The sequence below is a fragment of the Balearica regulorum genome, chromosome 8 (genome assembly GCF_011004875.1).
Source record: "Balearica regulorum gibbericeps isolate bBalReg1 chromosome 8, bBalReg1.pri, whole genome shotgun sequence".
In the NCBI taxonomy this organism is placed as follows: Eukaryota; Metazoa; Chordata; class Aves; order Gruiformes; family Gruidae; genus Balearica; species Balearica regulorum.
Window position 1 is genome coordinate 33,436,103 of NC_046191.1, and position 27,519 is coordinate 33,463,621.

Consider the following 27,519-nt stretch of genomic DNA (forward strand, 5'->3'; position numbering starts at 1 on the left):
GTAGTTATAAATCCGAAATATTTTTTGTGTTGCTTTATTTTCCTGATGAAATGGGGAAAAAAAATCCTTGCGATTTGAAGATTGTGACTCATTCAACCCCAAATGGATTATATTATTCTCAAAATCACTGAAAGGTCTTTTGCTCCAATTTAGACTCACTAGTCCCTGTAGTGGATTTACCAGGGATGTCTAGGACCTGTTCACCGATTCTTAGTGTAAGGAGATGTGAGCAGATGTATTTCGGCTTGTAGGAAGCAGTATGGACTGACTGCCATGCTGCAGGGCATCCTGCTGTGGATTCCCTTGTATCACTCCTGTTGTCACTGTTTAACTTAGAAATTACATTGTTTTTTAAAAATAGTTTGTTAGTCAGATGGGAGAAAAGATCTTCCATGATGTCTCAATTAGAATGCCATAATCAGGTAGTTACGATGTCCTCCTGTCTGACTCAATGAATCCACTTTAGGGCCACCTAGTACACGAAAGGTGTTGACAAACTGGATTAATTCCATCAGAGTGCCGCCTAGGCAACTGGGGGACTGGAGCACATGAGAAAGTGAGGCAGCTGGATTTGTTTAGCCTTGAGGAGTAGGCAAAGGTAGTGGTGGGGGGAGATCTTATTGTTATCTTCACCCACCTAATGGGTAGCTGTAAAGAAAAGAGACTCTTTGGAGATGCACAGAGAAAGGACAAGGGGAATGGCTATTAGTTCCAGCAAGATAAAGTTGATTAGCTGTTAGGAAAAGAATTTTGCAGTGAGAGTGGTCAAACACAGGAATGTATTGCCGCATCCTTACTTGACTGGGCTGGGTAAGGTGTCATCCTCTCTCTGTCTGACTCAGTGAATTCTTCATGTGAAAGTGGAACTTGACTGAACAAAGCCCTGAGCAACCTGATCTGACTCTTACGTGTGCTCTGCACTGAGCAGGAGGTGGGAATAGAGACCTCAAGGTTCCTTCCAGTCTAAATTATAAGATTATATGAATATCTCATTTCTTCGAGAGTAAGGGAAAAAGACTTTTGTTGGAATAGCTAAATATAAATGAGCAGGGAATCTCCCTGGGATGAATTGTATCCCCTGGTTTAACTCTGAGGAAGCACATGAATTTTGGTTCCACACGTTGTAAGGAAATACTCTAACCCCAAAGTTGCTAACTCTTTTGAAATAGATAATGATCTGTTCTATTCCTTGTGGGGTTTTTTCACTTGTGTGAAGTTTAATTCCCCCCCTTCCAGACTAGATAGAAAGCTTTTAGAATGCCAGAAGGTTTTGAAACGCTGCAAGTGTCTATGAACTACAGTAAGTTTCTCATTTGGATTGAACTACAAAAGTCTGGCATCCCTGGAACCTGCATTTTCTATCACGAGTTGTTTGGAGCAGCAGATTTAGCACTGTCTGTTGAGGGACCTGGATGCACTTTTGTCAAATTGCAAAAAGTAGCAGATGTCATTTGGCTGGATGAAGAGCAATTGAATAGTGCAACGCAGTGTGAAAAATTTTCACTGTGTTCCTAGGGAATGGTGTGTAGTCCATGTTCTGAAAAGACGTCAGTCAGCTGGCCATGAGGTCCTTTTTTGGGAAAACCCAGGTGTGAATACATAGTTGATCTAATGTAAACCTATAAAATCTGTATTAAATAGCAAGATTAGCTGGACTGATTCAGTCAGGAATGTATGTTGGAAACAGCTGTATTTAAACAAATTTGCTTTTGCTGTCTTGGTAATGTCACCTATTCAGACTTTCCTTGCTTGATGAATAAATAAATTGACACTTTGGCACTCCCTTTCTTTTTTTCCATGCAGTCTATTGCTTGGGAATAATTCTCTTCTTTCTCTTTTTTTTTTTTTTTTTTTTCCTTGTTTCTTTTCTGAAGGGTGGAGAGTTCCTTTCCTGCAGGGAGAGGCAGGTTTTTGCTTGTTCGCTGAGATGCATGCCTAACCTTGGAGCAATGCATTTACCTCCCTGATCGTTTCTGTCATCTTGCTTCAACCTTGTACTGAATTCTTCATCCTGCATTTTCCTTTCTCGTCTCACATGGAAGCTTTCTGCTGTGTTTGTTCCACTCACCAGCTGACGTGCATGCTAAGCTTTAGAGACTGCACAAGGACTAATGAGTCAAATTCTAACATCATGCATGTGATGGGGTTCATCATGCTGTCAAGTGAATGGCCGGGCAACGATGTCAGGGCCAAGCTTACACAGCGTATACCTCACTGCTATGCAGAATGATGCCTGCAGTACGGTATGTATACCTGAGCCAGCTATTTGAATAAATAATAGTGAAACGAGCGTCTAGTAGATGAGGACGGCCTGCCTTGAGTCTTTACTTGAGCATTACTTAAGCCAAACAAGCACAAACCGCAGTTGTCTGCATGTGTGTCTAAACTTTTTTTTCAGTGAACAAAACCTCAGTTTCCAGAGTTAGTGACAAAATCAAGATTTGCCTGATAGGCCTCTTCTGAATTCTCGGACTCAATTAAATCTCTGCGCAGGTTGTAGTTATTGTGCTTCATCTTATTATGAAAACCTCTAGAACCTGGAAAGCATGACACATACTAATACACATTAGGAATTTTTGAATAGTAATAATGAACTGGAGAGTGGCAGAGAGATACATCTTAGAGTGAAAGAACTGCATGTGTATACTTATAGGACCTCCAGTCTGCAAGTTTAGGTGCACTCTGACCCTTGAGAAGCTGTTTTTTCAGCTTGTGATGATTCTGGCTATTATTGAGAGCTGCGCTGAGGAGGACTTGGGGGTGTTGTTGGATGAGAAGCTTGGCATGAGCCAGCAGTGTGCGCTTGCAGCCCAGACAGCCAGCCGTGTCCTGGGCTGCATCACCAGCAGCGTGACCAGCAGGTCGAGGGAGGGGATCCTGCCCCTCTGCTCCACTCTGGTGAGACCCCCCCTGCAGTGCTGCGTCCAGCTCTGGGGGCCCCAGTACAGGAGAGACATGGAGCTGTTGGAGTGAGTCCAGAGGAGGCCACGAAGCTGATCCGAGGGCTGGAGCACCTCTGCTATGAGGACAGGCTGAGAGAGCTGGGGTTGTTCAGCCTGGAGAAAAGGCGGCTCCGGGGAGACCTTAGAGCCCCTTCCAGTCCCTGAAGGGGCTCCAGGAAAGCTGGAGAGGGACTGGTGACAAGGGCAGGGAGTGACAGGCCAAGGGGAATGGCCTGGAGCTGCAGGAAGGGAGATTTGGATGAGATGTGAGGCAGAAATCCTTCCCTGTGAGGGTGCTGAGGCCCTGGCACAGGGTGCCCAGAGAAGCTGTGGCTGCCCCTGGCTCCCTGGCAGTGTTCAAGGCCAGGTTGGATGGGGCTTTGGGCAACCTGGGCTAGTGGAGGGTGTCCCTGCCCATGGCAGGGGGTGACACCAGATGGGCTTTGAGGTCCCTTCCAACCCAAACCCGTCTGGGGTTCTGGGATTCTTTGACCCCTTAGACAGATAAATGAGGAACACTTTAATATTTTACATCATGCACATTATGGAAATGTACGTTGAGTGTTTGATTGTATGCTTACATTTAGAACAAATTGTTTAGCTTTCTTTGCCTTGAGAAAAAAGAAATCACAATTTTCTTCACAAACAGTGAGTAAATTAATCTGATTTAATCAGTAATTGTATCAAATTATTTATGAGCTTATTGTACACTGCAGGCAGCTGACATCGAACCATGCTTTGATACTTACAGAGCCTATTTTCCATTGCAGGTACATGTCAACTTTGTATTCACACCCGGATTTTCCAGAAAAAGGACCAAAGGAGATTAATCAAGAATTGATGAACTCCGTGAGTCACAACCCACTTTTGCTGCTCACTCCTCAGAAAGTCAAACGCTACATTGAAGCACTATGGAATAAGAAAAGCTCAGGGCAGCCTGTCACCTTCACAGATATCTTTGGAATGCTAATAGGCGAAACACTTATCCACAATGTGAGTTCATTTTTTAATGATTATTAGAGTTGTGAAACTACTGCATAACAATTGCTGTTAGTTGGGTTTTTTTTTTTAAATGACCTTGGTAACATTTAACAAATCATGTTTAGCAATAGGGCTAATTTAAGTTATAGCTGAACAGATACTGGATAAGAAACATATAAAATGCTTTCCTTGCTGCGGGACACGTTTCTGAATGGTACTCATTTCTTTAGGAGCTAGGAAGACATCATGCATTCATGTGCAACAGAAATGAACTCAACTGCTGGGTACTTGCAGCAAGCTCTTAACATTGTTCTTTGTCCATTAAAATTGCTGCTCAAGCCATTTCAACAAAAAAATTACAAAATGAGGTAACCTCTTTATGCATGTTTTGCTATAAGAAAAGCAGCATTTGCTTAACAAAACACTAATTTCAAGATGAAAGATCCACATCTCTGTTTATTATTACTTCTTTTTCTTAAAAAAGAGATAATGGGAGGGCTTCGTACTGTTGTATTTTATTATTGACAAATCCTAATTGACTGAATCAGGCACACAGACTTCCAGTTCACATGAGTCAGGTGAGCAGAATTTGGATTTGATCTTATCGTAAGTTTGAAATGTGTTAATAGATTCACAGACTTGCTTGATACACTTGTATCTTTCACAAGTACACTTTGCTGTTAGGTTTTAAACACTCTAAAATACTGAAAACCAGCAGCACAGCTTTTAGTAACTGTGATACATAGCATGAGTTTCTGATTATGAAGGGATGTTAATGATCTGTGAGGTTGGTTAGAAGTCCCTGTTTGCTAAGGAGTTAAACAAATGCCCAGATATTTAGGTTAAATCTGAACCTGACACAATCAGCTAAAAATGGAAATAAGGCTCTTGGTTATTCACAGACAACACGTCTTTGTACTATTATGTCATAATGACTTTCAGTCTGTCTTGATTGCAGACTCCAGAATATTTTCTGGGGGAGATGCAGATCCTTGGTTAGCAAATGTAAGCCTCCTGATAGGCCATTTGCTTCTCTTAGTTATCTTTGCTGACTTTTCAGAAACAGCACAATTGAAAATCATTACATGATCATTAATGGCGGTTCTGCCTGAGAGGTTTTTCCTTGTTTTCATCTTTACAGTGGCAGAGGAAAAGAACTTGCTTTGTCCAGCAATTCTGTTTGCTTTTTTGGCCATATTATTTTGGATTCTATAACACATGCTTATTTCATCTTCCTGTCGTCTTCTCCCAGTCCTTCCTTCCTGAACCATGTATCTAAAAGGTATTCAAGAAGGTGATTTCCTTTTACAAGTTCTTCTGTTCTGTTTTCCTTGGAAGTAACTGAGTTAGTCCATTTCCCTTCTCTTTGAGGATTTCAGAGAAATGAGTAGTCTCCCAAATAACGGCAGGCCTTTATAAGATCCGTTGGGACATAATGTCTTTCTTTTCCTGCAGAGAATGGACACCACTTTGAGCAACATGAAAGACAAAATCAATAACGCACAGTGTGCTCTCCCACTCTTTACATGTCTCCACGTCAAACCAGATGTCTCAGAGCTGATGTTTGCAGGTATGTTTCAGTCTCTGCATTGAGTCACTTGTGAAGAGACAAGTGCGTGGCTGGAAAAAGGCCTATTTTTTTAATACTTGTGAGACTAATTGTGTCTTGCAGCTTGGTACACATTGAAATTATTAGTTTTATGGCTTAGGATTAGGAAGGAATTAGCCATGATATGAAACATTCTTTGAGGATTAACAAAATTTGCATTGTTACAAACTAAGTACAGGGAGATTTAATTCATAGAAAGAACAGGAAGTTGGAATGTTGAAGGATATACCACATGGGCACATCATAAAGGCAGTTCTGATGCGTTTTAAAAGGTGATGGGGGAACAGACACATTTGTGTTCAGCAGTTTCTGGGAATCTGACAGTGGAGTCTAATAACAAGAAGTTGCTCAGGGATAAGTGATCCTTCACTAAGGTAGGTGGATACTTACCCGACTGGTGCAGTGTTTGCACCAAGGTCACGGGGTTGTGGAGAACAGGCGTCAAATAGGCATATTCCTCATGGATACCATGGAACTGAGCCTTTTCTTGGCTTTTAAAATGCATCTTTTCCTGTCCTTGGAGAGACAGACAGACTGTATTTTAGGTCAACAGCCTTTTATTTCTCTCTTTTTTTTTTTTATCTCCTTCTTTTTTTATTTCTTGCACAGTGTAAAGTACTGTTGGTAACACAAATGGTCATTTGCTTTTATTTATTCCATAGGTTTTAATCCCATCTAATAGCCTCAGTTGAGAGTGAGTCCAATTGTGCTAGATGCTAGATGTGCAAAGGAAAGGATATGTATATAGTTATATATAAGACTGAGAAAGGAAACACGAAGTGGCTGGCCCAAGGTTTTTAAGTCAGACATTGCATCTACATTTCCTAAAAAGATTATGTGGAAAAGTTGCTGTAATGGAAAATGAGGTTGTAAATGAGGTTAAATTTTTGATGGGAGAATGAGAACTTTTCATGAGAACTTTTCTCCTTAAGAAACTGAAACCTTTTTATTTGAAAACAAAAGTACTTTGTTTTTTGATGAGCTTCAGTTTTCTAAGACATTTTGAGTTACTTATTTACCATTTTAAAAATAAGATTATCTTTAGTTAATAATGACCTTTTCTAAGCAAGTCCAGAAGCACCTGAAGGCTCATTTAGTTTCTGTAATCTTACCAATTGGTCTAAAAAAGGTATTGCCTCTGCTAATGGACCTTATTTTTTCTTTTTTGAGGCTATCATCTATAGCATTATATAGGATGCTAGATCTTGGTTGTTTCTATTGTAAGTTTTTCTCTCCTTTTAGAACTGAACAGCTATTCTTGATGTGAAATATATAGTAAGTTTTGAACAGAGTAATTTACGCTTTCTTATTTACTAGATTATAGATGTAGGTGAGATCGTTCATGTTGTTTCAAGTTGAAATGCATTAATTATATCACATAACATTCCTTCTGGGAGCGATGGTGCAAGATTTCATGCAGCTGCTAATACCTTTCATGCCCTGGGCTCTGCATGTTTCCCCTACCAATAGCATTTCTGACCCAGGTGGCGCCAGCCATACCCAAAACTGCAGTATTCATTGTAACCGAACATAATTACAGTGATTTAGTTAAAGACAGATTTTTTTTTTTTTTTTTTTTTATTTCAGTAGCTTCTGTAATGATAAGAAATTACCTGAAGGTACTGATATGCAGTGTTAAAGAGGGGAGTGGAATTTAATGTTTGGCTTTGGTATTGCATGCTTCCGTCCCCTAACAGCCTCGTTCACCAGCTTTGCTGCTGCTGCAGTGCCAGACCAGCCAAAAATTTGGATTTTGGGGTTTTGCTCTTGAAAGTCATTATAGTAAACTTGTGTCTGTGAGAGAGAGAGCGTGTGTGTTGCTCCGTACCAGTAAGCGGTACAGAATTAATTTGGGAAGCAGGGCTGCCTTGAGGTATGGATTCATAGCACTGGGATCCCAGGCTCTGGATTCCGGAGGGATCCTTCAGTCGGTGCTCGGTTAGCCGTCTTCATTGCACGTGCTGCATGGGGTATGCGCTTTTGATCTGCCCGCACGCAGCAAGGCTGGACTGTAAAGTGAATCTGGTCTCAGCATGTGAGCACAGGCTGTGCATAGATACACCCAATCATCCTTAGTGCTGGCAAAATCTCACCTGTCTGTCCTCCCTCCTGAGAACAGGAAAAATCTGTTGCATCTTCATCTGGTATGAAGCAGTGTAGAGTTACGATCTAACTTCTCTCAGGGCCACATCCAAAATGCAGTGAACACAGCTGAAAGGTTTGACATTAGTACATTTTGCATTAAGCCACAGCCAAGAAACTAGCCCAGTTTACCAGGATATAAACACTAAGTATTTCTCTTGGTATAAACTTCTTGTCTCTTGGGACATTCAAGTCCTGCTCATTTAAATGGCCACTGTCTCAAGGAGCTTCTGGAATGGCAGAAGCATTTAAGGCAGAAATCTTATTTCCCTAAGCAGGATATGTGATTTGAGAAATCATCTTCTTCAGTGCGAATACAAAATGAAAGTGGACTATCACGATTGTAATTCTAAATTCAGTTTCGCTGTCAACGCGATTCTGAATACGTATCTGCCAATTCCTGCTTATGTATCTGAAAGGAAATATCATTACATTCCTGGACTGGGTCTTCAAAGGAATTTCCTTCTGCTCCAGTAAATGTGAAGATTTGTGAGTGGTTTATTTGGAAAATAGGATGTTGTATTTGACTTAGCATAGATAAGCATTGCCCCATGAAACAAAACTCTCATCAGTCATGATTAAATCTCTCCTTTTCAGGGCAAGGGGTTAACCTTAAGCTTAACATTTAAACAGAAACACTGACTGTCTTGAGAAGTGGATGGCATCCAATGACTTGTGGGGATTTTTCAAAGCTATTTCTTTTACGTTTCTTTTTCACAAGTATTTCTAACTTGTTTACAGAAGCAATCAAATTAATCACTGCTAAAATATGGAAAATAGATGAATGGGTGAAATACTACATATGTAGGGGATTTTTTGATGGTAATTGCTTCCTCTTTGAAATGAATGCTCTGATGTAAGCAACTCCACTGATATCAAAGAAAATATTTCAAAGTCAGCTAAAATCCATTTTCAAAAGAGGCATACATCATAGAAATTTTCTGCTAAGATCAGCAAATGCATTTGAACATTTGATTGCATATTTTTATTGAGCTCTCTGTTGAATAAAATGGCATGTACTTTAAAAAATACATTTGGCATTGTTTGGTATTAATAAGTTTCTCAGCTGCCTCTCAGCTTTGCCTTTTCATATTGGATTTCACTAGAAACTTTAGGTTTCAGTGGAATCTACTTGTCTTTCCTAGAATATTTCACAACTTTTGTGATATTAAATATTTTTTCTGCTGCCTTTGTCACTGCCTTCCACATTTTTGGTAGGATCACAGTGAAAGAAAAGAAACTTGGAACTTAGACCCACATTGCATTTCATGTGACAGGGAATCGTATTAAAGTGTGAGAGGAAAACGCTTTCTTATTTGTTATGCTTCTGTTTTTACAACCTCATATTTTTTCACTAAAGATTGTTGTGATAAGGGAGAATGAGAATGAGACATTAGACTGGCCTTCATTTGAAATCAAAATTTTGACTGCTGCACAACCTAGGAGATGTTCCTGTTGGTTATTTAGCTTCCCATTTAACTAAAATGTCTTTGCTTGGACAGAGGTTTCATTCATTTATGTTTATTCATCCTCTGTTTCTGTTCAGGTGGAGATTGCCAACTAAGCACAATTTTGTTTCTTCTTTTGTAGACTGGGTGGAATTCAGTCCCTATGAGATCGGTATGGCAAAGTATGGCACTTTTATGTCTCCTGATTTGTTTGGAAGCAAATTTTTTATGGGGACAGTGGTGAAGAAGTATAATGAAAATCCCTTGCATTTCTTGATGGGTGAGTATGTGACAGAAAGAGACTTTAAAATAAAACTAATTTCAGTAGTTCATGGGCAAAGGCTTTTACATGCAGTCACACAAATTGTGAGACCAGAAGTAGAGTTCTCAGTTTGTTGGAAGACATCCATTTGAAAGATTTCACCGACATGGATGGGCATTCCCTGTTTTTTTGCTTCTGGTATGTACATCTGAGCTTATGACTTAGCATGTTCTAAAAATCAGAGGTGTATTCAGAGAGCAAGCAACTGCTTAAATAGTGCAGTATATGGTGGGGTTTTTTCTTCTACCAGCCTCCATTCATTGTTTACTTCTTCCCTTTCAGGTGTCTGGGGCAGTGCGTTTTCTATATTATTTAACAGAGTGCTTGGCGTCTCCAATTCTCAAAATAAAGGTCCCACTATGGAAGAAGAATTAGGTAATATTAGTAAATATTTCTTCTACTATGCAAAACAATTACTAGCAAGGTTCAGTGCACTCTCACTGTGTGGAAGGATGGCACTCTGCTGGTAGTCTTTTTAACCATGTGGAATTCAAGTGACTTTAGTTGCTGACATTGCTAGAATCCAATGAGATCAGGGAAAGAGGGTTAGTAATTTGCTTTTCTTTCTTTCACTTTTGTTTCTCATCAGTGTCAGCGGTACCGAAAGTCGCGTGCATACATCCAACTATTGGATTTCACTAGAAACTTTAGGTTTCAGTGGAATCCAATTGTCTTTCCTAGAATATTTCACAACTTTTGTGATATTAAATATTTTTTCTGCTGCCTTTGTCACTGCCTTCCACATTTTTGGTAGGATCACAGTGAAAGAAAAGAAACTTGGAACTTCCATCAGGAAGTCAAAAGAATCCAACTCCCTTTCTTATGTTGTTACGCTAGTTTTTAGAGATCAGAAGCTGACAAATACTTGATAGTTACTTGTGTAGTCTTGACACTGGACTGTATTATTTATTAGTAAAGTAAAACCAAATTTTATCGTCTCTGGATTGTTAGATTGTTCCATTGTAACCACAAGTCACCTGTTGGTTTCTGATCGTTTGCTTACTAGCAAATGATTTCGATTTCATTCCTAATGCACAAATGGCATAATGACTGTAAGGAAGGAGTTGTAGCGTGGTTTGGATAGACTTTATTGTGTTTTATTTGAGAATGCAGTTGATAATGAAAGGGGTTTTTACTTTTTGGCATTACAGGGAAATATATAACCAATAAATAAATTGTACTAGACAGCCAGATTTTTCTGAAAAGCATGGAGAGAAAATGCAGAATGAGTTGATTTAAAAAAAAACAACAACAAACCCCCAAGCCCTTTAGCTGTCTCTGACTCCTAAGAGATGGTATTCAGCTGTTTGATAATGTACTTATTTATGGATGAAAATGAGACCTGCGCCTCCAGTTTCATATTTTTGGTACACCTCATGAGTGTTAACACCTACTAACGGAAGATCTCTGTCAATAAATTTGATAGTGGAAAAGTCTGTGTTACTGCTTTTGAAGATGTTGAGAGACAGAGTGTTATCTCTCATCCGTGGCTCATTTCACATGTAATTTAAAAAGCATGCTTAGAAGTGGGATTAGATCTGAAAATACTAATGTGACTTGAACCACAGGCTGTTACCAGAGCTGAAGGTGTCCCAGTGAGACCTCGGTACCACCAAAGTGAATGCCAAAATGCCAGTGGATGTCAGTGTTGGACACAGCATGTATCAATCATGCTTAGGGCAGTAAATGATAAATTTTGCATAGGGGTTGCTTTAAAGAGATGATTTGTTGGTTTTGTTAGCTTCCTTTCGTGGTCACTAATTTTTTTTTTGACCTGTCTCCTATGTCATCGCTCAAGAATTTGTACATATTTGGTTTTGGTGCATGTTTGTCCATTGATGATATTTGAGTAGTGACTGAGGACCCACTGAGTATTATAAAGAAAAAGTATTTAAGGAAAAATATGTGATGACTAAGTTCTTCTGAGTCTGTGGGGATTTTTAGTGTTGTATGTAATCCAGGAGGGCATAGTCCTCTTCAGAAAAAAGGCAACAGTGGTGGCCAGCTGTATCCAGTGTTCATTACCAAGGGTAATAGAGCTGTGGATTTTACACTGGATATTATGGTGACTCTCTCTTCAATCTTCTCTTTCAACCAGGAGTAGTTCTAGGAATTAGATTTAGACTTCAGCAAAAAGTGCAAAGTGTAATTGCTATTGTTTTGATCCTGCGTTTGGTAGAAATGACAGCATCTGTTGGGAATTACATTCCGAAGCAGGGGTATGCCACCAGAGACCAACATCTACGTTATCCTTCTGTGAGAAAAAAGTAGATTTTGTTTTATTTTCGTTTTTTAATCAAAAAAACAATTTGTTGATAATACATTCATTAGGAAACAACCTTCATTCAGTTTGTTTTAACTGGCTTCAAATTTCAATTAGAGATGATTCCTAGCGTACATTATACTGCTGAATAAAGGGGTTTCGTGTTCAAAAGTCTTCTCTTGGATACAGTTGCATCGCTGGACATCCGTCCCTGTTTCCATCTCTGTAGGATATAAGCTTCCAAGATGAGGCTGCTCATAAAACATTGCAAATCTACTGTATTGCAAGAAAGGCTTCCCTCTGTAACGAGCCTATAATCCATTTTCACATGAATTCACCTCCACTGCAAACCTTACCTGAGTGGGATGTGTTGCTTTTTCGGTGCTCATTTTGACTTAGAAAGAATTCCTTGAGATAGTAATGAACAGTTAACAATGCCTTTGTGGTTGTTTTGGAAACCAAACTGTTAACCCTAACAAAATGTGGATTTCTGCCAGAGAAGTTCACTCATTTCTGGTTTTATTTCTCTCAATGTTATGAGATGAAAACCATTGTCTTTTCTAACCGCGTAACTGCATTGGCCTTTATTTTTCACACATACGCCAGCAGAACTTTCGTAACCATCTTGGCTTTTGATTTTCCCCACTATTTTTAAGAGTACCCATTCATATATGTATAAATGAGGTTAAGTGTTCCTCTTTTTTTTTTTTTTTTTTTTTTTTTAAATTAGCAGGTAATTATTAGAAATTAACGTTGTCTTCCTAGTTCACTAGGAGTTATTGAGAGGACAGAAGCTATACATCTAAATTTTATTCAAGGTGAATGAAATGTGTCGAATCTGTGGTGCAGAGTTGAGTGGTAGGAATTGCTTTAGGATTACATTTTGTTTTCTCGAACAAATGGCTAATCTCCTTAGGGTGGGAGCTTTGCAAAAATTGCAGGCTAAAGCCAATATAATCTGATCAGATTCTGACCATAGAGGTGTCCACAGAGATCAAATCTCTTCAGCTGGATTTTCTATTATGAAGACTATGATAGTTTTATGACTCAAATTTGAAATTCTTAGCTGTTCCAATAATTAAAGCCTGGCAATTTAAAGTAATTTTATATTTCTTTCAACAGAAAATATTAGGCTTAAGCACCTTGTAAGCAATGATAGTTCAGACAGCGAAGATGAATCACAGCATCCAAAAGGTAAGGAAATCCTCACATTTTATTTCACAGCGTACTTTGTTCATCAGCTTTCACATAGCATGGTCAAGTTTGTGGATGTTGGTGACTAGCCATAGCCGGTTTTCCTTAATCTTACCAATAATCTCTTACAACGGAGAGCTCTGCTCTCATTTGTACCAATGGTAACACTTAATTGCCTACCTCAAGGATCTTAAAGGAGCCAGTGGCTCAGCAAAATAGAGAAATGTTGAACAAGAGACCTCAGGAGGGCCTTTGGCTTGACTTCATTCCTCCGGCTCAAGCTGATGATCAAATGATTCTTTCACACGTCTTCAGTCTTGGCATCAGCTCAGCAGGGCTTCACAAAGGTCTGCAGTTTCACATACACCCAGAAATTAGGCTTGCTGAGCCAGTAATCTCCAGAAATCTGTTGCCAGCAAGCTACTGAGCTCAGAGCCATGTTCAAATTGTTGTCAGCCCAGCAAACGAACACTGTCTGTTGTTTTCAAGGGTTCCTTGATCAGATAATAGTTTGTATTTCCAGCATCCACAGCTGCCATCTGATCAGGACATCAATGACATCTGATAGAGGAAGTTCCTAGTGGTTGGCACAGTGTTTTAAACAGTGCCCAGATCCAGTTTCCCAGAAGAACACTGAGCAGTGGGAAGAAAAGATCCTATTGAAAATTATCTTTAGGCACCTAACCCACCTGAGGATTTCTCTGAATTTAGTCAGTGTCTCTGTCTCGTCCTAATAATGGTTTCTGTATTGGGTGATACACACAGGGATTATGTTTTTAACAATTAAAGCAAAGATGGGAATGCAGCTCTGTAACTTTAGGATCTACAGGAAGAAAAGAAAATCTTGTATGATGGGACAGTGAATTATGTCATCAGCTCAGTTAAATGATTACTTCTTCAATTCCCCTTATGTGTAAAATAATAGGGAGAGGGCAATACCACATTTTGTATTTATTTGTGGGTTTCCTGTTTAAGCACAGTAGCCAGCATGAAACACTGCATTTTTCTCATAGTTTGTAGCCATAGTGGACAACCTACAAATCTGTGATTGTAAACACTTGGTAATCCCTCTCACTTCTATAGAATATTGTTGTACAGATGTTGGACCTCTAAACTTTGTGGTGTTTGATGCTTGTTTTCTCTCTACTTACATAAAAATGAGCTCCTTTAAAGCCTGGATTAAAGAAACACATTTTAGTGCTGGATTTAAAGTATGAAGCCTGAGCCTGAATTACCTCCTTATACAAAACACCTCAAAAAGTTGGGTTTTGACAGTACAAATGCAAGGTCACGCCAATCCAAGTCATTTTTGCTGTGATGTCTAGCTGTAGACATCTAAGTTGGGATAGTTCATTGTACTCTTTAGTTAATTAAAACCAAATATTGATTGTAGTCTACAGTTGACTGAAAGCTAATTTTCAGATATTTTAGAATTCCCATACTATAGCATTCTCTTTTGTGTAGACTGACTTTGCCTTCTTAAGGAAAGCTGGGTTTCTAGCAGTCAGCAGAGGATGGAGAAGGATGTCAGTACACATCAGATGAATTTAGGTCTATGTAGAGTATGGATCTTGGTGGCTCAAGTCTGTCTCCTGAGTCCAGGAGTTTGCGTTTTGGGTTTAGCACAGATAAAGCCATATCCTCACTGCCCTTGCCATCCAGACCAATTAAGTCCGGCTCAGATCATCTAACACATTCCCAGTCTGCTTTCCTGATGGACACATCCGCACTACACAATTTCACCGTGAAGGCAGGAGGATGGTTTCTCTCCATTCCTCTAAACGTTGAGTCCACGGCTCCTTGTAAGAAGGCTGTGAGCCAGTTCCTTTGATTTTAATAGGTCCTTTATTTTAGTAGACCCAGAAATCTTGGGTTTATACTTTATATGTTATTTTAATTTTCCTCTGCAGGCACTGAAAATACTGAGGCAAATCAGGAATATCAGAATAGCAGCCAAGAAAGCTGGGTGCAGCGAATGCTGATGGCTTTGGTGGGTGATAGTGCCCTTTTCAACACCAGGGAAGGGCGTGCCGGGAAAGTGCACAACTTCATGCTGGGATTGAACCTCAACAGCTGTTACCCGCTCTCTCCTCTGGCAGACCTCCTCACTCAGGAGTCCGTGGAGGAAGATGAACTAGATGCGGCCGTTGCAGGTTAGTTCGCAGAAAGCCTATGTTGCTGCCTATGCATTAGTAAAACCAGAAGCAGCGAATTCTCAGTGTGGTAACGTCGAGCCGTGAGGCTTACAACAGCACGTACCTGAAGGCAGGAGGTTTCTGTAGCAGCAATCGTGAGTATTGATCAGCAGCAGAGGTTGTCGGCTGGCTGCGTGTCTCAAAGGGCACTGCAGAGTGTGTTCTCTCTGCTGCCTACCTCCCGTGTCCCCTGGCAGAGTGTGCAGAACAGTCAGTACCCTTTGGAGGGGAAGTGGCCCTTTGTTTTGGAGGAATTGCTGGCAGCGGTGACCAAGCTGCTTTTGTGTATGATGCCCTTCGTTAAGGCCGCTTTCTCACTCTCTTGGACTTCTCCAGTGGGTATCCTGTGTTGTTCCTTTTCTCTTGTTGGTGCTAAGCTTCTGGTGGAAATAGAACTTTTCCTTGTCTTCCTACAGGGCTTCCCTGTTCCAAAAATTTTGTAGCTCTTCCGCTTCTGTTGCCTTTGGAGGCAAGACAGTTCTGTACATGTAGATCCTTGCTTTGCTGACACCGTGTTCTTCCCAGTGTGACTGATGTGTCAGGTGCATTCGCATTTCACATGTGACTGATGTGTAGATGCATCTACGTTTCATGTTGGCATAAGCAGGAAGCAGGAATGTGGACGGAAAATGAGAATTTCAGAAAAAAAGTTAATTTGCAAAAGAAGTTCAGTGTCTTCCCCCACTCTATGAAGTGTATGGTGTCTGGGGCAGTAGCTGCAGATAATTAGGAATCACGTTCGATTAGTATTTTGGAGATTTGCAGTAGACAGTGTTCATTGCAATCTTCTCAAGGATAGCCAATGAATTTCTAAGCATTCTTCTGGCACTGGTGCTTTTTTTTTCCTCCTCAGGAGGCAACAGAGCACTGAGTTACGGATGCGAGTTTCCCTATAGAAAAGTTATGTCACAGTGAAGACGCGTATTTAGTGGAGCCCCCACATACTGATTCTGTGATACAAACTATAATGGTTCTGGATTATTATGGGTTATTACTGACATCCATCAAACCGAGGAACCACAACTCTCTGACAGTGGTGTTCCTCCCATGTTCTCGTGTAGCGGCACAGCGCTGCCAACCATCCCTCGTCATCATAGTGGTCACTTCAGCCTGGATTTTCTATGCAGAGGAAAGAGATTATCCTAGCTGGTGATTACGCAATAGTAAATACCAAATGTCGTTTAAAAGCTTAAGTAGCAGACGCGTTCTAATGTGTATTTGTTAATGTAACAAATCCCTTCGAGTGGTTTTATAATAATTTCCATCTGCACTCCACTTTCCAAATATTTTTATCATCTCAGAGGTGTTTACAGCTGGGTAATCTTAATATTTATAGTAGTTGTAAAAGAGGCAGGAAAGTGGGTAGTAAATTTATGGTTGGAAAAAATGACATTTGATGAGAATTTTGCATAATTAAGACATGTGGGTAATCTTCAGAATCAACTATCAACTTCCTGAGTTTTAATTTCAGTGGAAATAAAATTCAGAACGAGCCTGCACCTTTGAGACAATTACTTTTGAGTGCCTGAAATTTCTTTGGGTAAAATGTCTGGCAAAAGTTTGACATAATTGCGTTTTTTTAGCATTAGCTGAAGCCCATACTCATAAACCTGAACTAACAGCTCAAATCTAACAGCTATGAGTAGTTGCAATATTATGGTAAAGAATAGTAAAAAAAACCTCTGAAATTTCAGTAGTTAATATAAAATTCAATCATTTGGTAGTGTGATAAGTGTATTCACATTTTAATGCTGTGAATTTTGCTGATACATATAAGAGCCTCGGTGCCCAGAGGAGTAGATAGAAAGGAAACTTTGGTGTAACTGTAAAATACTGTATATTACCAAGGCACTGGGTGCATTTTTAGCTTTGCACGTTTTTTCCTACTGCTAGGAGTTTACCTATCAACTTGAGTACAAAGAGAAGTCTGAATTGCTTTAGGACTTGCTTTCTCTTTATTACCACACACTCCAAAAGAGAAATAAATGAATCAAACCCGATATAAATAATACTTTACATCTCCAGTTGTCTCAAACCTTCTGTAGACCCACTGGGTTGCGCTGCAGAGGATGAACCTAAGCTTACTGAGGATTGAATTTAGGGTCTGCAGTGCATTCAGCAGAGATCCCAGCTGCTTGATCTGAAAGTAAAATGCTTGGCTTCACTTTGCTATGGATTCTATTTCTGCTGAGCATTTTCTTAGTTCATCTCACATATGCTTTAAAACTTTCCACCCCTAGAATTTCATGGTGAACTCATTGTGTTTCTATGCCTTGATATTACAACACACCAAAATCACTTGAGAAAATGCCAAGTGAATAACAATAGGGAAGAAATAACTCATAATCTCTGCTTCCTTATTTCAGTAGTTATGGAAACTCTGTTAGAGTAGACACACGTCAGTAGCACATGCCCTTTTCGTCTCCCTTGCTTCCATTGAAGCTGCCATCTGTGACAAAGTTTGGTTTCTAGAACATGTTCTCTTTCTTATTTCCAAAAAATTCTTTGTATCCGTTTGTATATCCTATTACTGCGAATGAGATAGGCATGCTGTGTGGGTTTCACACAGAGCTGTACTCGTAAACATCTTGTGCTTCTCCCAGGTTGCATTTGATGGACTGAAAGCTTCTCGTAATATGGACGCATCTTTCATAAAAGCTGTCTGCATGCCCTGAAAATTAATGTCCCAGGCTCTCGGAGCATAAATACTCCATTCAGTCTTCATACTGTTTGATGAATAATGATGGATTGACTTACTGGGGCTCCCAGAATATATAGAATGATTGTCCTGGATTCATGTGTTGTAAAGTATAAAAAGAACAAAGGTTTCTCATCCGGCCTTTCCAAATAACTACAGTGTAGGCTATGGAGCAGCCGACGCTTCTTTTAGCATCGAGGATGCTTACTGTCCACTACAGCTCTCCCAGGGGCAATTGCAGGCTCCCTTGCAGTGTCCTGACTCACCGGTCAGTCTGCCTGCTTGCCTCGGCTCACCAGGGTATTGCCTGCTGCTTCTGGCCTCTGGCTCCGGATCCTCGGTAAATCGAATCAAATTACAGTCTGAGTCTGCTTTTAAGTCATCTCGTTAAAATAACACTGGGTTATCTTCATTGCTTTTTGAATTCTGACCCTGTAACACGGACACAAGTTACATTTGGGAACTTTTCTTCTCAGTTCAAAGATTAGAAGTGTACTTCTAAAATTAGTTATAACAAAAAGAAAAACCTTTAAGTTGAATTTCTCCTGTAATTATGGAAGTCCATGACTAACAAAAACAATCTATGTGGTCATTATAAATTTATTGATGGCAGTATGATGTTTCATCATTTAAAATGTCGTAAAACTATTATGATAAATTTGATGATAGAGTCATGAAGGTGCTAAGCAATAGGAACCGTCTTGTTCTCCAGTGCCTTTTGGAAGGAAGTTTGTGTATGCAGAACACTCCTATCACAAACATTATTGTAGGTGGTACAAGTCTTGTTTAAAGGACCACTGCTGTTTTTCAGGTCCAAATTTTGTAAAATAAGATAATACAAAACTTGAACGAAAATGTTTATGCAATTTCTAGAAATTATGTTGAGAACAAAGGTTAAATTATATTTGAAATATTGTCTTTTAAAAAGGAGAGGAAAACAAAACTGGTTTATTTGTGCTAAAAGGATCTGTAGTAAGTGTATTTTTTCCCAGTGTTTTTTTAATGATGATGAATTTGATAAACACTACTATATTTTCACTGATTTATGCAAATTCATTGATTTATGCATAAAATATATCTGGTTCTAAGATCGGTCTTGTAAACATACGTAGCCCTTTAGCAATAGGCAACAATGAGAAAGTGTTTTCTCCCTTAGAAATCCAGATAAATATTAGGAAACTGGTGCCTCATTTCTTAACAAAGTGCCCTCTAATAAATAATAATAACAATAACAGAAATAAAAAGACAAAATACCTGTTCTGAGATTTTTTTTGTTACTCATAACAATATTTTTTCCTCATGGATCCTGAAATGATAGGAACTACAGTTTGAATTCTTTCTGATGGATTTTCTTCACATTAAAATGCCTTTTTTCAGGTTACTTCCATCACCAGTAAGGAGGTGCTAGGAAATTTAATTATACAAGAAATAATTACAGTATTCTATTCATCATTCCTTGGATTACACTGCCCCCTACAGATATTAGCATTGTTTTTTAGTCAAAAGGTAAAAACATGCACAGGAAATATTTTTAAGATCTAGAGCAAGAAAAAACTGTCAGGAGAAAAGAACTGCAGGGATCATTTATTAGTATCCAGAGACTTGGATAAGTGCAAAGGCACTTTGGGAAAATGAGATGCACCCAGCGAATTTTAGGGCTAAAGGGGAAATACCATCTTCTTCAGCCCTCGGTTTGGGCATCGGAGGTAGGAGACTAGTTTATGCTATACAGGAGTAGCAGTAAGTGGCTTACGTGTAATTCTACCCAATGCTTAAACTTCAGATACAGCTATGGGTTACCGTTCCTTTCTGTGCCCAGTCCAGTAGTGAGTATGAGGTCGTGAGATTTGGTGTAGGCTGAAAAGCAAGTGATGTGACTTGGCTGTCCGAATTCTGATGAACAGAAACATAGACAAGCATCACGCAAGAGCAGAGCCACGTTAAGGCTTTTTAGGCAAATTTCAGTTATTTGGGGAAGAGGAACTGGGAAGGTCAAGGGGGGTTGGGAGGGAACCTGGGGGAAGAGTTTTGGGCAGGAGTTGTAGGACACTGAGGGGATGTACGTTAGGAGTCTCTCTCTTCACGTCTCATAAACACTTTCCTTTGCGTCTAGGTTGTTAGGGATGAAGGGGTAAAGCTGGCAAGGCTGGGGTGCAGCCTGGGCATTTGTCCCCTTTGGTTATGTCTGGAGCCACCCCTGCTTCTGCCTTGGGACAGGGCACATGTGTACCTCACCTACGGAGGTCCCTTCCAGCTCTGCTTTTTCCCCCTCATTCTCCAGTTGTTAAGATGAGAGTTAAGGTTACGCATGATGAGTTCATGGTATGTTTAGCTGGGATGCTGTATACTTTAAATTCTGTGGAAGCTTCAGTACTTGAGGAAACACTGGAAAGCCCATCACAATTTCAGTTCTTATTCCTGTTCTGTTTTGTTTTTGTTTGCTCTGCACAGATCCAGATGAGTTTGAGAGGATATATGAGCCACTAGATGTGAAGAGCAAAAAGATTCATATAGTGGACAGTGGGCTTACGTTTAACCTGCCGTACCCACTTATCTTAAGACCTCAAAGAGGTGTTGATCTCATCATCTCTTTCGATTTTTCAGCGAGGCCAAGTGATTCCAGTCCTCCTTTCAAAGTAAGTAAGACAGGCTGTTCCCTTCTTTGTGTTCATAAATTTGACTGAGTTGTATTCTTCCAGTCGTGTTGGTTGCACATTTCATGGTTCTAGAAGGCCTTAGTGCTGTTGTATCAACAGCATTGGAGCAATTTCTTTCCATGTCAAGGCAGAATATTACACTCTGCCTCAGTTCCTGTTTACATGACTCACGTGAGACAGCTGACACAAAGAAGTCTAATATAATTTGTTTGAAGTAGTAGCTCTGTTGTTTTTATGGAAATCTTGGCTTCACACTAAATTGCAGAATTTTACTTTATGTCACTACTAAACAATTAAGTCATTTGCCATTTTGCTAGCTCTCCAGTTCCGTACAGCTGTTTTCCTCTGTGATGTAAATGCATGGTTTTCCGTCATCATCTTGCAGAAATGTGTCTTCACTCAGTCACTCTGCTATTGCTAAATATATAACATTTTGGAAGAGGGGCTAACAGTTGATTTACATCTCACTAGGATAATCCCAGAACTGGTTTAAGTAGGATTCCTAAATCCATTCAGGCCAGAGCAAAGCAACCACAGAAGAATAGAGATTAAATGACGTTATTTTCTGTAGAAGGTGTGGAAAGCACAGCTGTTACTCTGTACGACCTGTACAACCTACACAGCCAGACAGCTCCAACTGATCACAAAAGTTTAATGTTGAATCATTTTGGTAGCTAACACAGAAAAAGCAGCACTAATGAAACCATTGTGAGGTATTAAAAAAAGAGGCAATATTTATTTGAAACCCTAGTGTATATCATAAAATAACCAAGAAGACATGTCTGAGAAACAACTGGCATTTTTTTCCTTCCTCTTGCTATCAAGGGACAAAATTGCAAAACAATGTTAGAAAATAGCATCAATAGCAAAGTGAACTCTAGATCAGCGTTGTCAAATGCAAAGGAAAACAAGCTTCATGAGAATAAAAAGGAGTAACTTCTGTAATCTCTAGGTCTCTTAGGGACTCCCTGGAAGAGTAGAGCACTGAGAAGACTCGTACTAGTGCCGAGATCCTTAATTTTTCTTTAACTGACTGAATCCCACAGCCTGTTTCTTCCTTTAATTTTCTATTTGTTTAAGAATTTGTCTCCTTTTTTGTCATGACAGAGTATTTTGTCCATCAGCTAAATTTACTGACACAGCACTGCCGTCTCCTCTGAAACATCTTTTTTTTCCTCCCTGTGCTGTGTTCTGCACGTGGAGTCTGCGCAAACGGCTGTGTCTCGTTGTCTCTGTTACTCTTAGCCAGTGCACTGAGCTTTCCGTCTCCATCAGCTGCAATTTTCTGTTCCATTTTGGGGAACATAGGATAACGTGGAGAGATTGATTGGAAGTCAAGTGGTGTCCTGAATGTTTTTCTGTAAACTCTTAATTTCCAAAAGGCAAAATCCTTTTACGCAAGAAAAGATGGTGGGAAAATTAAATGGCGCCTTAGGTTTTCATGAAGCCACTGTTGAAGGGAACGGTTCATTATTTCCTAAGCGCAAATATGTGTATATTACAAAGAGTGACGTACCTCCAGCTAATGCACAGGTACATCCCACAAGCAGAGGCTGTGTGCTAATGGCCTGAAGGACAGAAACCAGTTTTGTTTGCTGGCTGTGCAATCCCATGGTTCTGCTTGCATTGCAAGGAGTAAATGCCAGTTCAAGAGTTGGCCTGTATCTATGGTAGAGCTCTGATATACTTTTATTACTCCAACATGTAGGGAAATCAGCCAGCTGAAGTCAGTAACTCTACTCTTGGTTTATCATTTTACACCCACTATCTTTTAATCTTTTCCGTATCCAAAACAGTTGCACAAAGAAGGGTCCTGTTTCATTCAAAACCAAGATTAAAGATGTTGTTGACCTTCCCTCTCACACACCCTCATTACACGCTTTTGAGTCATTATTTACAAATTATTTTGTTTACTGAGTTGTCACGAGGAAAAAAAGGCTTGTTTTCCAGACTTACTTATTACTTAGCATGCTTTCAAATGCTGGTCTGCGCTGTGATGTGACTCCGAACATAACAACGCGTGATTTGTGTTTATTAACTCTCCTTGGTTTCCATAGCACTGATACTCAGTTTTGCAAGTAAAATTACGGATGGGTTTTTTCTAGCTGTCAGCTCTGTAAATTCACCCCAATATTTATGTGACAGACCAGCTCTTTCCTTCCTGTGAATCATCGCAGGTGGTGAAGATTGGGCAGTGCTCAGTTTGCCATACTGGGTCATCTAGACAAAGATTGACTTGATCGGGTCTTCTGCCGTAACTAAGCGTGAGTTCATAGAATCACAGAATCACAAGCTGGTTTGGGTTGGAAGGCACCTCAAAGCCCATCTAGTTCCAACCCCTGCCATGGGCACGGACACCCTCCACTAGCCCAGGTTGCCCAAAGAGTTAATAAAACTGCTTCTAGTAACCGATTTGACCCGTGTCTCTAAAGATAATCTCACTTCACAGTGGATGCTTATATGCACCTGAGTCTTTGTTATCTTTCTCAGGAAATTTTGCTGGCTGAAAAATGGGCCAAAATGAACAAGCTCCCTTTCCCGAAAATAGACCCAAATGTATTTGATCGAGAGGGCATGAAGGAGTGCTATGTTTTCAAACCAAAGGATACCTCTTCAGAGAAAGACTGTCCAACTATAATCCATTTTGTTTTGGCCAACATCAACTTCCGGAAGTACAAAGCTCCAGGTGAGCACACAGTTTCTGATGCTAAAGCCAGCTTTCCCTTTGAAGCTTTATAATGACCTGGTGATTATATGCTAGAAATGTTTTGTCTCTGAAATAACTCTTTAAGTCTATCTGTAGTCATTAGAGATTTCAAAAGAGCCATTAAAAAATGAGGCGGTAAGTCCTCAGACCTAACATTTAGATTGTATTTTTGTTCCATATGCAGGCGTTCCAAGAGAAACACAGGAAGAGAAGGATTTTGCAGACTTTGACATTTTTGATGATCCAAATACACCGTTCTCCACCTTCAACTTCCAGTATCCCAATGAGGCTTTCAAGAGGCTTCATGATCTCATGGAGTTCAACACCCTCAATAACATAGATGTACGTATGCCAGTGTGGAAGGCGCTTAAAGGGTCTAGATTGTTAAATAGGAAAGTAGGTGATGCGAGGAAAGCCCTAAACCTGTCATACAGAAGGTACAGGCGTTTACTTCAGGGTTTGCCTGATTATTATGACATATAAAGTGCTTCCTGCATTTAGTTGTGCCCCTTGCTGTTCTCTGAATTGAGGCTGGATCAAAGCCCATGTATAGTCAGTGGGAAAAAAACCTGCTGTATTTTAATGAGAGCTGGATTGTACCCTAAGTAAGTTAATTTCTTTTTAATTTGGGTTTTTTTGGTCATTTTACCATCAAAAGTACTGCAGGGTAACTGAGCACAGGTGTCTGCACAGGACGTAGACATTAAATTCAGGGCTTTATACTCAGCTCTTAAGGTATGCTGATTTTCTCACTGGAAAAAAAGGAAAACGGAAGATTTTGGTAAAGATTGCCAACTTACTCAGTAATAATTATTTTTTGTTGATACCAGCTGTAACACGAGACCATGATCCCAGCATCCATAGAGTCACTTGCCATATTCACAAGTGTAAATGGTCATCCCAGATAAATAAATGGGGTTATTTTTCAATATAGCGAACAAATCTTGTTACTTCAGGACAAAGGAAGCAAATGTGGATATTTTCTCAAAATAATAGTTATTATCTATATCCTTTATGGATTTTCTCAATGTTTGATTTACCTTTCAGAATTACATTGGGACTTGGTTCAAATGGTGCATATTCTTGTGTGACTTCTTTGACAGTGGTATTCTGTCAAATCTTTATATATTAACCAAATTTAAATCAGTGTTTTATACAATCAAGAAAAGAGTATTTGTAGTAATACTCAGCAACCACTTTGTTCAATGATGGAGCAGTGGTAAAAGCAGGAGCAACAATTGTAACATCTGAGGGGGCCTTTTCTATCAGTTAATACATCATTAAAATATTAGTTATTTCCCTGATTGGCACGTTGTTTTCCAGGTGATCAAGCAAGCTATGATGGAAAGCATTGAATACAGGAAACAGAACCCATCTCGCTGCTCCGTGTCTCTTAGCAGTGTTGAAGCAAGCAGATTCTTTAATAAGAACAATCTTAACAACAACCATACGTAGAGGATGTGTCATAGGTCCCACTCCTTCAAGAAGCTGTTTCTGTTTTTATAACTGGAGTCAAAAAAACAGTATCAGAGCATCATGCTCCTGAACAGGATTGTGCAAAACTCCTGGAAACATTTTCTTGTGAATTTTCAAGTTTCAATATGATTTTGTACTTTTTTAAAAACTAAAAACATTGAAAACATTTCAGTATGCTGATATCCTTATTTTAAAAACTATTGAAATAATAGTTTATTTTGAGTATGGTCATTGGGTTCAGTGGTGTGGTTTTTTCCTTACAAAACTGTAAACACTGGTTTCTCGTAGTGGGGCAATGTCTGATTCGTAATTGATGTAAGCTGGGCATATCTTGAAACATAAGATGGAATTAGAAACACAATAGTCTAAAGCTTTAGTAACAGAGACGGTGTATGTATACCTGGGCTTGGGCCCAGATTCCACTCTGCTTTCTATCAATGACCTCTGACTTTGGTTTGAGAAGTCAGTAATTGCTAAGTTCTGCCAGACAACGGCAGCTCCCGCGTACGCTGAGTCGCTTGGCTGCTTGCTCGCTGTGTTAAGGTCGGTTTCTTCTCCTGGAAGGGGCTTTGCTCGCTAATAACCCCTGGCCACGCTGGCCTAACCAAAACCCCATCATCAAGCTGTCTTTCAAATTTCACTTTTCTTGCATGAGTGGTGTCCCTTAAAAAAAAACAACAAACTTTGGATGTCAAAGAAATGGAATTTATACATCTTAGATGTTGGAAATGGGATCCTTAGCTGTTCGTTAATGCTAGTAGAGCTTTTGTAACTGATGCGAAGAAGGATCTGCTCTTTAATCTTTTCATCACAAATATTTTCACAAAAATTGAAGTCCGCTTTACTGCTGTTTAAGAATGCATTTATCCACTCAGCAGAGAATCCAACCTCTTATATTTTCTTTTTCTCTTTTGTTCCACAAAATTACATTGCTTGAATCCTTGAGCTAGTAGCGCCTGTGTGTTAAGTTATTGTTAGTTCATGTATTTCTGACCAAAATGTTTAAAAGTGATCTTGCGTTTGATCATGATCAAAAAAAGCATCACATTTCTGCAAGGGGACAGTGGCAATGTTTACTGGGGACAGATAAAGGGTTCCTAGGTAAGAATGTGAAGTAGTTCACGTGTTAAGGGCTCATTTTAAAAACCCTTTTTTAGTATGCCGAATAATGAAAGACCGTGTGTGGACATACATTGTTTCAGTACCATCTCAACAAGTGCTGAGGAAGCTCTGCAAAAGCATAGAAAATAGCAGTCGCACCTCCAAAAACTTCCGACCTCCTTTGAAATACGGTAATCGGACAGAGCAGAAGGAGCTGCCTTGGCCCCCGACGGCCTGGCGCTGCGGGACCCCGGCGTCACGCCTGCGGGGCGCTTGGCTGGCTGGTGCCCTTGTCATGAAGTTTGCGGGAAGCAGGTGGTAGAGGCCGCGTAGTTCAGTGCGGGGTGAGATTGCCGCCCCTGAGTTAATGCAGAACAGCGCAGGACGGTGTCTGCGGAGGTGAGAGGGGAAAAAGCATCCCCGGCTGCCCCGCGGGTTGCTTGTCCGAGACGAAAAGCACACCCCTTTGGCCAGGCGCGTCGTCACGGCGGAAAAAAAGCACGCCGCAAGCAGGAGTACTTACGGGTTTCTCTGCAAGGGCTGTAAGCGGAATGTCGGTCTCGGGATCGCTGTTGGCGGCGGTTGGGTTGGGATTTCACCCGCTCGTTCTGCTGGGGCTGCCAGACCCCGGCCACAGCGAGTGCCGCCGCTCCCCGCGCAGCCCATTCGAAGCGCAGCGGATCTTGGGCTCGATAGTTTTCTGACAAACAATTCTTACGACAACTGCTCGTTTATCAGAGTTTATTGCTAATTCGGTGGCTGTTCCTTTTATTGGGAATTATTGAGCTGGTTTTAATTGCTAAATTCTGTAAGCCCGTGGGAAGGGAAGTAATTATAATGCATTTCTTTTAGCAGCTGCTGCATCATCCCTCCTTAAATCTACATGCAATGTTACGTGATTAATAACGTTGTCTGTATTGATTAATAGGTTTTATTTCTGCTTGAGTTAGTGCATGTTTAAAATCAAGAGAGAAAATAAAAGTAACTTATATTAGTGCTTCATAATTTAAACATTTTCAATAAATTTTGGAATACAGGAAGAAACTGGCACCATTATTTTATTGTAATATTTTCTTTTTAATGTTTTTTTTCCCCCTATTGTAACATAGTATTTGTATTTTTTATTTTATAGTATGTACCTATTCTTGTTTCATGGAATTTTTTTATCATGCATTATACAGTTTTTATTATCACAGTATTATCAGGCAATAAAAAATAAAAGTTAATTATATTTGGCACCTACTGTTTTCAGGCAGTTTATTTTGATCATTGATGTGCCATTTTCACCTTACTGTGAATATATGGGGCAGCTCACGAGCAGGTTTTGCTTGTTCGACAGTTTAGATGTTAAAAACACAACCTTTTTGAGCAGCGCAGCGCATCAATCTGGTTGTACTCCTGCGGATAGACTCTGGTAGCAGCACCCTGCCCGGTGGTTTGTGCTGCTGCGTCAGAGCTACTGCAGGGAGTCACAGCACGGGCGTTGGGCGTGGGTCCTCGCTGCCTTTCACAGGATCACAGAACCCCAGACGGGTTTGGGTTGGAAGGGACCTCAAAGCCCATCCAGTCCCACCCCCTGCCATGGGCAGGGACACCCTCCACTAGCCCAGGTTGCCCAAAGCCCCATCCAGCCTGGCCTTGAACACTGCCAGGGATGGGGCCTCCACAACCTCTCTGGGCAACCTGTGCCAGGGCCTCAGCACCCTCACAGGGAAGGATTTCTGCCTCACATCTCATCCAAATCTCCCCTCCTGCAGCTCCAGGCCATTCCCCTTGTCCTGTCA

General features: G+C 40.2%; 1 protein-coding gene across 3 annotated transcripts in view; it reads left to right on the forward strand.

The window, feature by feature from the left end:
* The window catches only part of PLA2G4A (phospholipase A2 group IVA), a 110,456-nt gene extending 83,483 nt beyond the window's left edge, over positions 1-26,973 (forward strand). For all 3 annotated transcript variants that reach the window (XM_075760562.1, XM_075760561.1, XM_075760560.1), the window contains exons 10-19: positions 3,713-3,935; positions 5,379-5,493; positions 9,265-9,402; positions 9,727-9,819; positions 12,830-12,901; positions 14,812-15,054; positions 20,246-20,430; positions 22,942-23,137; positions 23,343-23,500; positions 24,482-26,973. In XM_075760562.1, the coding sequence (XP_075616677.1) occupies positions 3,713-3,935; positions 5,379-5,493; positions 9,265-9,402; positions 9,727-9,819; positions 12,830-12,901; positions 14,812-15,054; positions 20,246-20,430; positions 22,942-23,137; positions 23,343-23,500; positions 24,482-24,613 (1,555 nt within the window). In that variant the 3' untranslated portion in view covers positions 24,614-26,973. The remainder of the gene's footprint in view (positions 1-3,712; positions 3,936-5,378; positions 5,494-9,264; positions 9,403-9,726; positions 9,820-12,829; positions 12,902-14,811; positions 15,055-20,245; positions 20,431-22,941; positions 23,138-23,342; positions 23,501-24,481) is intronic.
* Positions 26,974-27,519: the final 546 nt, after the last annotated feature.